The sequence below is a fragment of the Heterodontus francisci genome, chromosome 4, assembly GCF_036365525.1.
Source record: "Heterodontus francisci isolate sHetFra1 chromosome 4, sHetFra1.hap1, whole genome shotgun sequence".
Taxonomy (NCBI): domain Eukaryota; kingdom Metazoa; phylum Chordata; class Chondrichthyes; order Heterodontiformes; family Heterodontidae; genus Heterodontus; species Heterodontus francisci.
This window is the reverse complement of record NC_090374.1, coordinates 170,543,559-170,559,622: the sequence shown is the minus strand read 5'-3', so window position 1 is coordinate 170,559,622 and position 16,064 is coordinate 170,543,559. Positions and strand designations below refer to the sequence as shown.

Below are 16,064 nucleotides of genomic sequence, written 5' to 3'. Positions count from 1 at the left end.
TGAGCTGTAGGGCTGCAGGAGATTAGAGATAGGAAGGGGTGAAGCCATGGAAGGATTTGAACACAAAGATGAGAATTTTATATCTTGTGTTGTTGCTGGACTGGGAACCAATGTAGGTCAGTGAGCACAGAGGTAAGGGGTGAACAGGAATAAAAACAAGAAATGCTGGAACCACTCAGCAGGTCTGGCAGCATCTGTGGAAAGAGAAGCAGAGTTAATGCTTTGGGTCAGTGACCCTTCTTCGGACCTTTTTGCTTTTATTTAAGGGGTGAACAGAACCTGGTGCAAGTCAAGACACTGGCAGTAGAGTTTTGGATGAGCTCAACGCCACATACATTACTGTTACCAATGTTATTGTACAAATGCTTAACCTTAAAAAAGTTAATTCTGCTGTTAAAATGAAAGTCTCAATCATTTGATGCAACGCCTTTGGTATTTGTAGACCATCGCCCCTAAATTTCAATTCAAGTTCCTAAATCGCTATCCTGGCAGCTTGATACTCACTCCTAAACTTTTCCACTTGTGGCTTTCCAGTTCCAAAATCAAGACTCAAATCTGGTCCAGACTGGGGGACAGAAGTTATATTTGTCTTGTGCAAGAAGAATGGGGTTGTGCAGTTAATTGTTTCAGAAATATTGTGCAAATGTATGGAAATAAATCCCAAAGTCATCTCATTAATATTCTCAAAGCATAGGTTGTGAATTGCTGCAGCAAAATTAAGTAACAGATATAGGTTGACATGGTGGACACCAGCATGGGAATATTTGAAGATTTGTATTTTTAACTAGAACTTCAGGCCAATTATACACAACAGTAACTTTGAAATAAAATATGACTGGCAAATAAGCAGAATGCATTGCTTTGTGCCCCACTCATCAAGATACACAACATTAATTATTTGCTCAATTAATTTAGTTCCTCATCCCTTCTCCACCCCAAAAGGCATTGCAAAGATACAGTAAATACCTGCTCAGTATCGGTCTCCCTATCTTCAATTTCCTGTTTTGAGGATTCATTAAAAATCCTCAAGCACTCTTCCATTGGGTCTGATTCAGAGAAGTCCAACTCCTCAGAAGCTATAGAATTCAATTCTTCATCAGAAAGAGATGATTCTTCACCTATATCACTTGTGGTTTGGAGACTTTCAACCTGGTTTTCATTGCCACAATTGTCAGCTTGGTTCTGTATCTTTGGTCCTTGCTGATCGGTGCCCAGTCCAGTTCCCAACTTACTGATACACTTGCTCTCATTTGCAGTCCCTGGTCTGTTACATTTTATTGCAGAGGAGGGCACTTGATCAACTTTCAGCAATGCATTTCTGTTTTCAGCCAGAGGCCGTTTGTCATTTAACTTTTTCAAACTGTCTAAATGGATTAAACTTCGCTCTTCAGTTCGCTCACATTTCTGCACATCCACTTCCAATTTTGCAGGTACACACACAGTTCTACATTTCTGATTTGACAATTTAACTGTATTGGCATTGACGTGAGCAGCAGCATTTCCCTTTTTAACCAGTTCTAGTTTCAATGGTTCTTCTTTACCTTTGGCTTTAGAACCATGCTTGGGAACATCAAGGTGCTTGCCAACTTTATTCATCTGATCATTTGTTACATTGCAAGATTTGCTACTCTGGCTGGAGTAATGTTTTTTTTCGCTTTGCAAAGCACCAGAGTTTAGTCCATTCTCTTCACTACTTTCTGGCATAAGGTTTTTAGCAGCCGAATTGTCCACAGATTTTCCCACATCCAACATTGGATCAGTGGAATCAGCAACTCTTGGTCGCTTTACTTTACGAATCAAGCTGAGATTTGAAGCATTAGCATCATTTCCTTTTCTCTGACATCTCCTGTTGAGCTGAGAATTTTGAGCGATCGGAGGTAACTCTGGCACATCAATGACCAGCTCATCATCATCAGAGCTCACTTCTGCTTCGAAGGGTTGAGAATTCTTTGCTGTTTTGGTTGCCAGAGAGTACTTCTTTTCAGGACTCTCCTCAATCATCCTCTTGAATTCCTGCTGCCCCATGTTTTCTTTCTTGATATTTTGCTTCAAGTTGGAAGAGTAGTTTACCAATGGATCATATTCTAAATCAGTACTTGGCCTGCACCGGTCAATCACATACTTATTCAAATCTGAGCAAGCATTTTTGATATTGGGACTAGCCATGGGAATATACTGGAATGCATCCTCTGCATTTATCGCAGCTAAGGCATTAAATGTATGTTCGCTTAAAGAATGGCTAGATATTGTTGGTGGATTGCACACAACACTATTCAAGCGAGTATCTTGTGCCTCACATTCAAATACAATGGTAGGGTTTGGTGTTTTAGATGCCAAAAAGTTTACTACGCTGGTACTTGAAGAGGCACAGCTAAACTTGCTGCTTAGTGAAGTTACAGAGTTGCGGTTTTCACATTCCAAGGAAGATTTGTACATCAAAAGCTTGTGCTGTTGCTGTTCTACCTCAGTCTTCACTACCTCAATTGCTTTGCTGACCTTTTCTAACTCAAGTACTGTGCACGCAGCTTCAGGTAACAATGGCTGATCCCAAAGTTGCTCCAAAGCATTAGCAGCCAGAGTTGTTGGAACATCAGCATCAGATAACTTGTACACATGATCTGGAAGGAATATTAAAATTTGAAAAATAGTAAAATAAATCCTCTTTCCACCCCACCCACCCACCCCACCAACTTCCCAAAAAGGCATATGCAAAAAGCTGGTGGAAAAATTAAATGGTTTACTGTAAAAATAGTTCTAACCAATTGATATTTTTCCTTGACTCACCAACATTGTCAAATAGCCAGAGTATAAAAATTGGTATTAGAAAAGAGATGCATTATAATCATGCTGCAGTTTTAACTAAAAGTATTTATATCACTCCTTTATTGCATTTGGTAATAAACCCATTTTTAGCAGACATCTACAATTAAATAAGCCAATATTCATAATTATCATCATCACATCTGACACCCAGTAACCAAAGAGCCATTGTAGACCTGCATTTAAAGAAACTGGAGATAAATTAGCCATTTATGGTGCTTCCAGCAAATGCCAGGATTGTAAATCGATTTCAGACCATTAATTTAAATAGAAAAGGAAATTGGCCATCTCCAGCCTACAATTTTCTATTACATGGTCACAGCATGCAGAAAATCTACCAGATGGTCTAAATTGAATGGATCAGATGTCACATTCTATACTCACCAACGTAAGCTAGAATCTTCCCAGAATCTAAAATATCAAAAGAGAATCAAAAAAAATTGAAATTAGCTTTCAGTCAGAATTCTGAGCGAAAGAAATTACAAAAGGGATAAATATGGGCCAGACCACCGAGAAAACTCCCCTGCTCTTTTGTTTTGAACAATGCTGTGGGATCTTCTACATGTACCTGAGGAGGTCGCTGGGACCTCAGTTTACTATCTGAGCCAGAAGATGCCCCTCCAACAGTGCTGCGCTCTCTCAACACTGCCCACATCAGCCTGGATTATGTGTTCAAGTCCACTACCTTCTGCCTAAGAGGCAAAAGTACTACCCACTGTGTCAAGACCGAATATTGGAGTAATCAACTATGAATGTGATGAAGGCATGCATGCAAACGTTAGCAGCAGATACACTATAAGGGCAAAGCCAGGCACTGCTAGAGGTGGAGATAGGTAGCTTGTTTGATGGAGGAGAAATGGGGGTAGACATTTAATTGAAAGAATTCCTGTTTGAGCCTGATAGTGCCCAGGGGAGGGGTTGGCATGATGTCAGACAGTGGAAAAAGATCAGAGTGTGTGTCAGTAGCCAAAGATGATGTCTTTAATCTTCCAAACTCTAGTTGTCTTGCAGCTAGATCTCATCCAAATATAGATATTGGGGAAATGGTTCAAAAGGATGTTAGGAGAAATTGTTGGAGCAGGGAATGTTTTGCTACAGGCAATGTTTGAGGCAGACCATTACACCTTTCTATGGACAACAGACATGTTGATGATTTAAGATTTGTTTGATTCAATTACTTACAACTTTATTAGCTATTTTGATACTATTCTCAAGCAATTGTCACCTACATTTACTTCTTGCATACATTCACTGGTGTTGATATCTGCCATTATTCCACTCATTTACTTTGTCTAATTCATTTTGCAGTTCCCAAGCTACCTCCTACTTCTTCTTTGGCCTCCTTATCTCGAGAGACAATGGATAAGCGCCTGGAGGTGGTCAGTGGTTTGTGAAGCAGCACCTGGAGTGGTTATAAAGGCCAATTCTAGAGTGACAGGCTCTTCCACAGGTGCTGCAGAGAAATTTGTTTGTCGGGGCTGTTACACAGTTGGCTCTCCCCTTGCGCCTCTCTTTTTTCCTGCCAACCACTAAGTCTCTTTGACTCGCTACACTTTAGCCCCGTCTTTATGGCTGCCCGCCAGCTCTGGCGAACGCTGGCAACTGACTCCCACGACTTGTGATCAATGTCACAGGATTTCATGTCGCGTTTGCAGACGTCTTTAAAGCGGAGACATGGACGGCCGGTGGGTCTGATACCAGTGGCGAGCTCACTGTACAATGTGTCTTTGGGGATCCTGCCATCTTCCATGCGGCTCACATGACTCCTACTAGATTCAATTAATCCTCTTAGTTTAATCTGTACATTGGTCCCTTTTATGCTCAGTTTCCAAATCAAAGTCTTGAATGTAAACTGGAAGCAGTGAAGGCTCCTTACACTTCAACAAAATGTTTGCATCCAAACTTTTAACCCCAAAACCTACCACTTTAACCTGAAATACTAACCACCAGCACAGGCAAACACTTTTTAGAAGTCAAGGTACATCAACCCGATCATTGGGCTTATACAGTCTCCCATACCAACCCCTCACCTACTGACACAAAAATTCAAAATCATTTCAACCATGACTGTGCAGGTGGAATTACTTAGATCAGGCACTGTGATAATACAACAAACTCATTTGTTCAAGGGCCACATAAGAACATAACTTTCAACAGGGAGAGTAATCTTTCAAGGCATCATCCCTTAACTGAGAGAATGCAAAAGGATCAATAGCACTTAAAATGAGACAATTATACACATCACAAAAAAGTTACTTAATAAAAAGATCTCCCAATTTCCTTCCCCCAAAGATCTTGCAATTGGGGAGGGAGGGGGGGGGGGGGGGGGTAAGATAGAGCCAAAGATGACATGTTTTGACAAAAATTACATAACCACATCCAACTGTTTGTTAAGAAATGATTTAAAAGATGAAAAATTATGTTTCAGGACTCAATGACTCATTGAGTAAAAGAAAAGACAAACTTGCATTTATGTAGCACCTTTCAAGAACTCAGAACATCCCAAGATGCTTTACTTTTGAAATGTAGTCACTGTTGTAATGTAGGAAGAGTCAATTTGCACACAAACTGCAATCAGGTGACAATCAGATTTATGATGTTGGTTGAGAAATAAATACTGACCAGATCACTGAAGAGAACCCCCCTGCTCTTCAAAATAGTGCTACAAAATATTTTATATCCACCCAATAGGGCAGACAGGACCTTAGTTTACTATCACTCCAAAAGGCAGCACAACACCTCCAGGAGTGTAGTCCCTCATTACTACACTGGGAGTGTCCAGCTGGATTACATGCTCAACTCTTTGGAGTGGGACTTGAACCCATGATTTTCTGCTACCCACTGAGCCACAGATGACACTTATTAGGTGATCTCAGTGGGAATTCTGTGTCCAAGAAAAGAGAGGGTAACCTCACTATTTACTGATGTCCTACTAGAAAGGGTGCACAATGGCAGGATCGGAATAATTTGGCCAAAATGCTCCATGATCATAAGTTATTTAGTGTCTGCAACCAGAAACCTATGAAATGGGGAGCCATTAGTCACCCGATTGGTGGGAGGGGACAGTGGAGAAAAGTCGAGGTCCATTTGTGCAGCATTGCATCCACCAATTAAGGAAATCGATTTAGTTTAAATTCAAATGCATGTTCCTTCGCCTCCCAAACAAGTGGAATAAAAGTGAACTTTTCCACGCTTCTCACAAATGACGTTCAATGGCAAATCTCATCTCTGCCATTCAGTCCATCTGCCTGCTCGCCTCGTTCCTTACCCTGCGGTCTTGGGACAGTCTCGGCTGGTTTCCCATCATGTTTAAAATGACAGTAACTCCGCTGGCAGGAGCCGCGGGCAGAGAAGGGACAGATAACCGAGCGAAAGCAGCCAGTGGAGCGCAGCATTCTCCTGAGAGCCGCCCGGGACTCTGCAGCTGAATTCCCCGCCCAACAACAACACCCACTCCAATCACTGCACCCGCCACAATTACCCCGATCATTGAACTTAAATACACTCTGCCTGGTTTTAATCATCCTAACATCAGAGGGGGAAATCACCTGTCCCTCTTCTGTTTAAAGGGGCACAACTAACCAAGCAACTTAAAAGTACTTTTCAAGAAAACAAAAAGATAATTAGAAAACTAAATTGAAAGGTTTCAATAGAGTAGATAGGGAGAAACTGTTTCCACTGGCAGGAGGGTCAGTAACCAAAGGTCACAGATTTAAGATAATGGACAAAAGATCCAGAAGAGAGATGAGGAAAAATCTTTTTATGCAGTGAGTTGCTGTGATCTGGAATTCACTGCCTGAAAGGGCAGTGGAAGCAGATTCAATACATGAAAGAGGAAAATTTGCAGGGATATGTGGAAAGAGCAGGGGTGTGTGGAACTAATTGGATAAGTCTTTCAAAGAGCTGGCACAGGCACAATGGCCTGAATGGCCTCTTTCCTTGTTGACTGATCCTATGCTGAGTAAAGGTTAATTGTAAAATGGTCATGTGGGTTACTATATTCCAAGCAATACTTGTTAAACCTGTTGGATGCATTGAGACAGAGGTTTCCAGCGTTCCGCATTACCTAATGCTATTCGACGCCATAAAAAAGTTGGCCCATGATTTCCTGTCAAAGAAACGGTGAAGCTAATGATGCTTGTTGTTAGTTATGTGAAAATGGTACAACAACTTCAGGCAAGGACAGTTGCACAGTTAAACATGGATATCCAAAAGTTGCTGTCTGAATTTAAAAATGTAAAATTTAAAATGTTTTACTTTCCTTTCTATCCCTTGTGGGATCTTGTAAAGTGTAGATGAGCAGAGACACGTTGGTGTCTATATAGACAAATCCTTAAAGGTCGTAGGACAAGATGAAAAGTTGGTTAAAGAAGCATATGGGTTACTTGGGTTTATAAATAGAGGAATAGAATATAAAAGCAAAGAGATCAAGTTAAATCTTTATAAATCACTGGTCAGGCATGAGATGGAGTATTGTGAAGAAGGCTCCTTTGACAATATCTTCCCAACCAATGATATCTACCACCTAGAAGGACAAGGGCAGCAGATGCATGGGAACACCACCACCTGCAAGTTCCCTATCCTGACTCGGAACTATATCGCCGTTCCTTCACTGTCACTGGGTCAAAATCCTGGAACTCCCTTCCTAACAGCACTGTGGGTGTACCTACACACATGGACTGTAATGGATCAAGAACGTGATTCAGCACTACCTTCTCAAGGGCAATTAGGGATGGACAGTAAATGCCTTGCCACTGATGCTCACATCCCAAGAACAAATTTTAAAAAAAAATTCTGGGCTCCACATTTCAGGAATGATGTAAAGGCCTTAGAAGGGGTTCAGAAGAGGTTTACCAGGATGAGGGACATCAGTTATGAGGAGAGGTTGGAAAAGCTAGGACTGTTCTCCATAGAACATGGAACATAGAACATAGAACAGTACAGCACAGTACAGGCCCTTCGGCCCACGATGTTGTGCCGAACCTTTAACCTACTCTAGGATCAAACTACCTACATACCCTTCATACTACTATCATCCATGTACCTATCCAAGAGTCGCTTAAATGTCCCTAATGTATCTGCTTCTACTACCACTGCTGGAAGTGCATTCCACGCGCCCACCACTCTCTGTGCAAAGAACCTACCTCTGACGTCTCCCCTAAACCTTCCTCCAATCACCTTAAAATTATGCCCCCTGGTGATAGCCCTTTCCACCCTGGGAAAAAGTCTCTGGCTATCCACTCTATCTATGCCCCTCATCATCTTGTACCCCTCTATCAAGTCACCTCTCATCCTTATTCGCTCCAATGAGAAAAGCCCTAGCTCCCTCAACCTTTCTTCATAAGACATGCCCTCCAGTCCAGGCAGCATCCTGGTAAATCTCCTTTGCACCCTCTCTAAAGCTTCCACATCCTTCCTATAATGAGGCGACCAGAACTGAACACAATATTCCAAGTGTGGTCTAACCAGGGCTTTATAGAGCTGCAGCATAACCTCGCGGCTCTTAAACTCAATCCCCCTGTTAATGAAAGCCGACACACCATACACTTTCTTAACAACCCTATCAACTTGGATAGCAACTTTGAGCGATCCATGGACATGGACCCCAGGATCCCTCTGTTCCTCCACACTACCAAGAATCCTGTCTTTAAGCCTGTATTCTGCATTCAAATTCGACCTTCCAAAATGAATCACTTCACACTTTTCCAGGTTGATCTCCACCTGCCACTTCTCAGCCCAGCTCTGCATCCTGTCAATGTCCCGTTACAACCTACAACAGCCTTCCACACTATCCACAACACCAGCAACCTTCGTGTCATCGGCAAACTTGCTAACCCAGCCTTCCACTTCCTCATCCAAGTCATTTATAAAAATCACAAAGAGCAGAGGTCCCAGAACAGATCCCTGCGGAACACCACTGGTCACCGAGCTCCAGGCTGAATACTTTCCATCTACTACCACCCTCTGTCTTCTATGGGCCAGCCAATTCTGTATCCAGACAGCCAACTTTCCCTGTATCCCATGCCTCCTTACTTTCTGAATGAGCCTACCGTGGGGAACCTTATCAAATGCCTTGCTAAAAATCCATATACACCACATCCACTGCTCTTCCTTCATCAACATGTTTTGTCACATCTTCAAAGAATTCAATGAGGCTTGTGAGGCATGACCTGCCCCTCACAAAGCCATGCTGACTGTCTCTAATCAAACTATGCATTTTCAAATCCTGTCTCTCAGAATCCTCTCCAATAATTTGTCCACTACCGACGTAAGACTGACTGGTCTATAATACCCAGGGTTAACCCTATTCCCTTTCTTGAACAAGGGAATAACATTTGCCACCCTCCAATCATCTGGTACTACTCCAGTGGACAGTGAGGACACAAAGATCATCGCCAAAGGCGCGGCAATCTCTTCCCTCGCTTCCCGTAATAACCTTGGGTATATCCCGTCTGGCCCCGGGGACTTATCTGTCCTCATGTCTTTCAAAATTTCCAGCACATCCTCCCTCTTAACATCAACCTGTTTGAGCATATTAGCCTGTTCCACGCTGTCCTCACAAACGACCAGTTCCCTCTCACTAGTGAATACTGAAGCAAAGTATTCATTTAGGACCTCCCCTACCTCCTCCGACTCCAGGCACAAGTTCCCTCCACTATCCCTGATCGGCCCTACCCTCACTCTGGCCATCCTCTTGTTCCTCACATAAGTGTAGAACGCCTTGGGATTTTCCTTAATCCTACCCGCCAAGACTTTTTCATGTCCCCTTCTAGCTCTCCTAAGTCCATTCTTCAGTTCCTTCCTGGCTACCTTGTAACCCTCATGAGCCCTGTCTGATCCTTGCTTCCTCAACCTTAAGTAAGCTTCCTTCTTCCTCTTGACTAGCTGTTCCACATCTCTTGTCATCCAAGGTTCCTTCACCCTACCATCCCTTCCTTGCCTCATCGGGACAAACCTATCCAGCAGTCACAGCAAGTGCTCCCTAAACAACCTCCACATTTCTGTCGTGCATTTCCCTGAGAACATCTGTTCCCAATTTATGCTCCCCAGTTCCTGCCTAATGGCATTGTAATTTCCCCTCCCCCAATTAAATATTTTCCCATCCCGTCTGCTCCTGTCCCTCTCCATGACTATAGTAAAGGTCAGGGAGTTGTGATCATTATCACCGAAATGCTCTCCCACCGAGAGATCTGCCACCTGGCCTGGTTCGTTGCCAAGCACCAAATCCAACATAGCCTCCCCTCTAGTCGGCCTATCTACATATTGAGTCAGGAAACCTTCCTGGACACACCTGACAAAAACTGCTCCATCCAAACTATTTGCACTAAGGAGGTTCCAATCAATATTAGGGAAGTTGAAGTCACCCATGACAACAACCCTGTTACTTCTGCACCTTTCCAAAATCTGCCTCCCAATCTGTTCCTCCGTGTCTCTGTTGCTATTGGGGGGTTTATAGAAAACTCCCAATAAATTGACTACTCCTTTCCTGTTTCTGACTTCCACCCATAATGACTCAGTAGACAAACCCTCCTCGATGACCTCCCTTTCTGCAGCTGTGATACTATCCCTGATTAACAATGCCACTCTCCCACCTCTTTTACTTCCCTCCCTATTCCTTTTGAAACATCTAAACCCCAGAACATCCAACATCCATTCCAGCCCCTGTGATATCCAAGTCTCCGTAATGGCCACAACATCGTAGCTCCAAGTATTGATCCATGCTCTAAGTTCATCACCCTTATTCCTGACACTTCTTGCATTAAAATAGACACACTTCAACCCATCATACTGGCTGCAACTTTGCCCTGTCAACTGTCTAACCTTCCTCACAGACTCTCTGCACTCGGTATCTGCCTGTTCAACAGCTACCCCATCCACTGATCTGTAGCTCCAGTTCCCATCCCCCTGCCAAACTAGTTTAAACCCTCCCGAAGAGCTCTAGCAAACCTCCTGCCCAGGATATTGGTGCCCCTCCAGTTCAGATGCAACCCGTCCTTCTTGGACAGGTCCCACCTTCCCCAGAAGGTATCCCAATGATCCACATATCTGAAGCCCTCCCTCCTACACCAGCTCTGTAGCCACGTGTTCAGCTGCACTCGCTCTCTATTTCTAGCCTCACTAGCACGTGGCACCGGTATCAATCCTGAGATTACTATCCTGCTCGTCCTGCCTTTTAGCTTCCAACCTAACTCCTATATTCGCTTTTCAGGTCCTCATCCCTTTTCCTAGCTATGTCATTGGTACCGATGTGTACCACGACTTCCGGCTGCTCCCCCTCGCCCTTAAGAATCCTGTAGACTCGATCTGAGACATCCCTGACCCTGGCACCCGGGAGGCAACATACCATCCGGGAGTCTCGTTCGCGACCACAGAATCTCCTGTCTGTTCCTCTAACCATTGAATCTCCTATCACTATCGCTCTCCTATTCTCCCCCCTTCCCTTCTGAGCCACAGAGCCAGGCTCAGTGCCAAAGACCTGGCCGCTGTGGCTTTCACCTGGTAGGTCGTCCCCCCAAACTGTATCCAAAACGGTATACTTATTATTGAGGGGAACGGCTACAGGGGATCCCTGCACTGTGCGCCTATTCCCTTTCCCTCCCCTGACGGTCACCCAGCTACCTTTATCCTGTAACTTAGGTGTCACTACTTCCCTATAACTGCTCTCTATCAGCCCCTTAGCTGCCTGAATGATCCAAAGTTCATCCAGCTCCAGCTCCAGTTCCCTAACGCGGTCTGTGAGGAGCTGGAGTTGGGTGCACTTCTCACAGGTGAAGTCAGCAGGGACACAAGTGGTGACCCTGACCTCCCTCATCCTGCAAGAGGAGCATGCAACTGCCCTAGCTTTCATCCCCTCTGCTCTAAATTGACAGAGATTAAGTAAAAATAAAGGAAAACCTTACCTTACCAAACCCTCCACACAAGAGTCCTTTTTTTTGGGTTAGAGGTGACCTTTAGAGGTTAAGGGGTTTTCAAGATGTTGAAGTAGATTTCTGTCTGTGTAAGATATGCGGAACATCCTCCGATATGTCCACATCTTGAATGCATTCAGCTTATCAAAGTCTCTTTATTTGTTGTCCATGTCTCTGAGGCATATAACATAGATGACAAAATGTAGCCCCTTGGCATTCTTTTTCTAAAATTCAGGGCCAGTTTCTTTAATGTTAACAAGTTCAGTCTGACAAAGCTGGTCTTGGCTATCTCAATTCTCCTTTGGCTCTCACAGTCAGATCTCACATCATCTGTGAGGTATGTAAACATTTTCACTTGTTCCAGGACCTGTCCATTTACTTCAGTTTTCACTTCCGGGGTTAAGTCCCTGCTTATCACCATTGTCTTGGTTTTCTTCACATTAATTCTTAATCCATATTCCACATTCCTTACATTCACTTTGTTCACAATTTCCTGTACTGCCTCATCTGACTCTGCAATCAATGCAGCGTCATCTGCGTATCTCAAGTTGTTAATGTTCAACCCACCAATATTGTAACCTGGTAGATGTTCTATGTCTCTGAAGATAGTTTCAGTGTACAGGTTGAACAGTTTTGGGGATATAACCCATCCCTGCAGCACTCTTCTTTTGTTTGGGAAACTATCTAACAAGCCGTCATCGAGTCTCATCAGCGCTGATTGATTCCAATATAGATTTTGAATTATCCTTTTATAATTTTTATCAATTTCTAGTATGTTTAAGGACTCCATTATTTTCTGATGATAGACTCTATCAAATGCCTTCTCACAGTCTATAAAGCATACATACACTGGTTTTTGTACTTCCAGGTATCTTTCAATCACTACTCTCAAGTTAAAGATGCCCTCCCTTGTTCTTTTCTTTGGTCTGAATCCTGACTGACCATCATCTATCTCTGCTTCTATAGATAGGTCATTTCTTTCCAAAATGATTACTAAAATCATTTTCATCACATGGCTCATGAGGCTTATTGTCCTGCGCTCTAAACACTCTAGGGCTTTTGGTTTCTTTGGGAGCTTAATGAACACTGACTGTATAAGATCCACAGTAATAAACCCTGTTCTGTAAATTTAGTTGCAAAGATCTGTCAGTTTCCCAATGCCAACCTCATTCAGGACTTTCAGGCATTCTGCTGGTATCTCATCGATTCCAGGTGCTTCCTTTGTATTCATCGTTTTGATCGCTGCACTGACTTCTGCCTCTATTATCTCTGGTCCTTCTCTTCCCTCTGGTGGTACCAATTCACTTCTGTCTTCATCATCATCCAGCTCACTGATGCACTCCACCCATAGTTTCTCTACCCTTTCTTCTTCAAAGAGAAGTTCACCTTCCCTGTTCCTTACACAGTCACTATTTGTGGCTATTTTCTTCTTGTCACTCAGTGCTTTAACTTTCTCATGCAATGCTCTCATATTATGCCTTTTCTCCAGTTCTTCTATTTCCTTGCAACAGTCTTCACACCACCTTTCCCTGGCCGTCCTACATGCTTTTCTTATCTGCCTTTCTATTCTGTCATATTTTTCTTCATTGTTCTTATTCTATTTCCTTTTCTTCATCATATCTAGTATTTTATCAGTCATACACTCTTGATGTTTCCTCCTCTCTTAGGGACTGTCTAAGTTACTGTGTATTTCATGCTCTGTTTCAACCTTTCCCAATGTCTTTCTGTTGTTTCCTCCTCACTAAGATCTTGCATTGTCCCTTCCTGAAATAAAGCTTCATACTTGATAGTAACCACCACAGCATACATCTTCATCACATCACATCCTCTCAGTCTGTCTAAGTTGGGTTGATCTTTCATGGGATTCTTTTTTGGGATTTTCAGCCTGATCTTCATCTTCATTACAAGCAGGCAGTGTTCTGAACTGATGTCTGCACCTGGGTAAGTGAAGGCATTCTTGATGCTGTTCTATCTTTCATTGATCATCAGAAAATCTATTTGATTTCTGTGAACATCTCCTGGATTCTTCCAGATGTACAGTTTTCTTGGCTGTTGTTTGAAGAGTGTATTCAAAATGACCAAGTAGTTTTCCTCACAGAACTATATCAGGCGTTCACCTCTGCTGTACTTTGTTCCTCGGACATAAGCTCCTACCATATTTCCATGCCTCTCTCCGCCAACCTTTGTGTCCAAATCACCCATGACTATCAAGATGTCTCCACTCTTCACATGCTTCAATGCTTTTTGCACCTCCTCATTGAATACTTCCATTCTTCATCACTGTGATCCTGTGTGGGCCCATACAGTTGTAAACACACAATGTTCATTGGTTTCCCTTTAAATTTTGCCATAATCACTCTCTCTGATATTGGTCAATATCCCTGCATTGTTCTTGCTACCTTCTTTGTCATCACTATTCCAGCTCCATTCTTATGTTCTCTATCACTCGAGAAGATCATCACCTGCTTACCGTTGTCTATTTTCCCAGATTCCATCCATCTAACTTCTGCCAATCCTAAAATGTTGATGTTGAGACTTAACATCTCTTTCATGCCTATTTTACCACTCTGGTAGAGTGTCCTCACATTCCATGTTCCAATTTTCAAGAGTTCTTGTCTGGTTTTGAGAGTAGCATCATCAGATGGTAGCCTTTCTTCCGAGTTTGGGCTGCCCTCATCATTCACCTGGCTATTCCTACTTTCTAGTTAGTCCTGCTGTTCCCTGTTCTTATTTACAGCAGACATCTCCGCAGGGGGGCCCAAGTCTGCCTACATCACGACTACTGTTTAAACTAGATTTCATGACTAACTATGGGTGCATACTTGTTGAGTATCATGACTCTTCCAAGGTGACTGCCCACTTGTACTTAAGCGTCATGACTCTGCCCTTGATGTGTCACACATTTTGCTGTCGTGCCTTCTGAGCCATTGACTCTGAGTAGTGAGTTCTTCTGCCTCAGCTGCCAGCCCAGGCTTCGTGCACTTGAAACGGGTGACGCCCCTTATGAGTCTTGTGAGTTTGCTGTTCCCCCTCACTTAGTCTAGCACACCAGCTGAGGCAAGGTCCAAGGGTGTGCCCGTTGGTGTGCACTACCAGCTCCTTGGAGGCATAAGTATGAGTTGCACAGCAGTGGGAGATCGGTGCTCCTTGTCCACATCCATGCTATCATGGATGTATGGCTGACAAGGGTACAAAGGGACTACTCTTCACATACTACACCATACACATGGGTACTGAGGGAATTAAGGGACATGAAGATAGTGCGGGAAGGTAAAGTTGATGTCAAAGATCAACCATGATTTTGTTGAATGGCGGAGCAGACTCAAAAGGCCGAATGACCTAATCCAGTTCCTATTTATGTTCTTTTAGTTTGAATCTGCCTGTAGCTTCATGTTCTGGCCTAGAGGTGACACTGAAGAGTCATTTTCAAAGCTCTGATTTGCCATCATGGATTCCTGCTGTTGCAGGTAAGTTCTTTAATTTCATGTTCAACTTTAGAAATCTACTTAACTTTTATTACTTTCTCCCAACATGTAATAGCAGTTCACTCTGAAATTCATTCCCATTTTTTCCCTATGATTTCTTCCTGCATATTACTGGAAGAACCCTTCCCATTCTCACCATCTCTGGTGCCACAGGAGGAAGCTGGGGTTCTGGATGTACCTGCATCTTCCTTTAACTCCTCAGTGACTACTGGAAGAAGTACTTTCAGCAAATTACCTATCAGAAATCACTGAGGGGAGAGAGGTGGCTGTGTTATATAATGAGCAGCTGAGAAGCACAATCAAAAAAACTAAGCTGTTATGCTACATTTACACAGGAGCTAGGCAGTGTCAGTCCCAGCCAGGTCCTATTTTACTGAGATTATCTGACATGAACTCTGTTTATTCTGCCCAGGAGAGAAAGAGAGAGATCCGTGTGTTTGAGTAGTTACATGCATGGGCTGAGCTCCTTGTCCACTAGTTAAATTTTAAATATTTTGAGAGTGGGGCAGTAATGTTTGGCATAAACTTAATCCCCTGAGTGATTTCTAATTCCACTGTCGTGTCATCACAGATTTATGTCTCATGTGATGTCAAACTCAAACAGTGGGGACAACAATATCCAAGCTTCTCACCTGAGTCCAGTCAAGCACTGAACTCCAGATAGTTGAACACAAAACCTAGGCTGATGATCCAGTACAGTACTGAGGGAGTGCTGCACTGTAAGAGGGTCAGTACTGAGGGAGTGCTGCACTGTCAGAGGGGCAGTACTGAGGGAGTGCTGCACTGTCAGAGGGGCAGTACTGAGGGAGTGCTACACTATCAGAGGGTCAGTACTGAGGGAGTGCTGCAC

General features: G+C 43.2%; 1 protein-coding gene across 1 annotated transcript in view; it reads right to left on the bottom strand.

Moving 5' to 3' along the window:
* LOC137368846 (RNA exonuclease 1 homolog) overlaps positions 1-11,632 on the bottom strand; it is a 60,650-nt gene extending 49,018 nt beyond the window's left edge. Inside the window, 4 exon segments of the mRNA XM_068029052.1 lie at positions 505-565; positions 967-2,618; positions 3,205-3,231; positions 11,440-11,632. Of these exon segments, the coding sequence (XP_067885153.1) occupies positions 505-565; positions 967-2,618; positions 3,205-3,231; positions 11,440-11,632 (1,933 nt within the window).
* Positions 11,633-16,064: the final 4,432 nt, after the last annotated feature.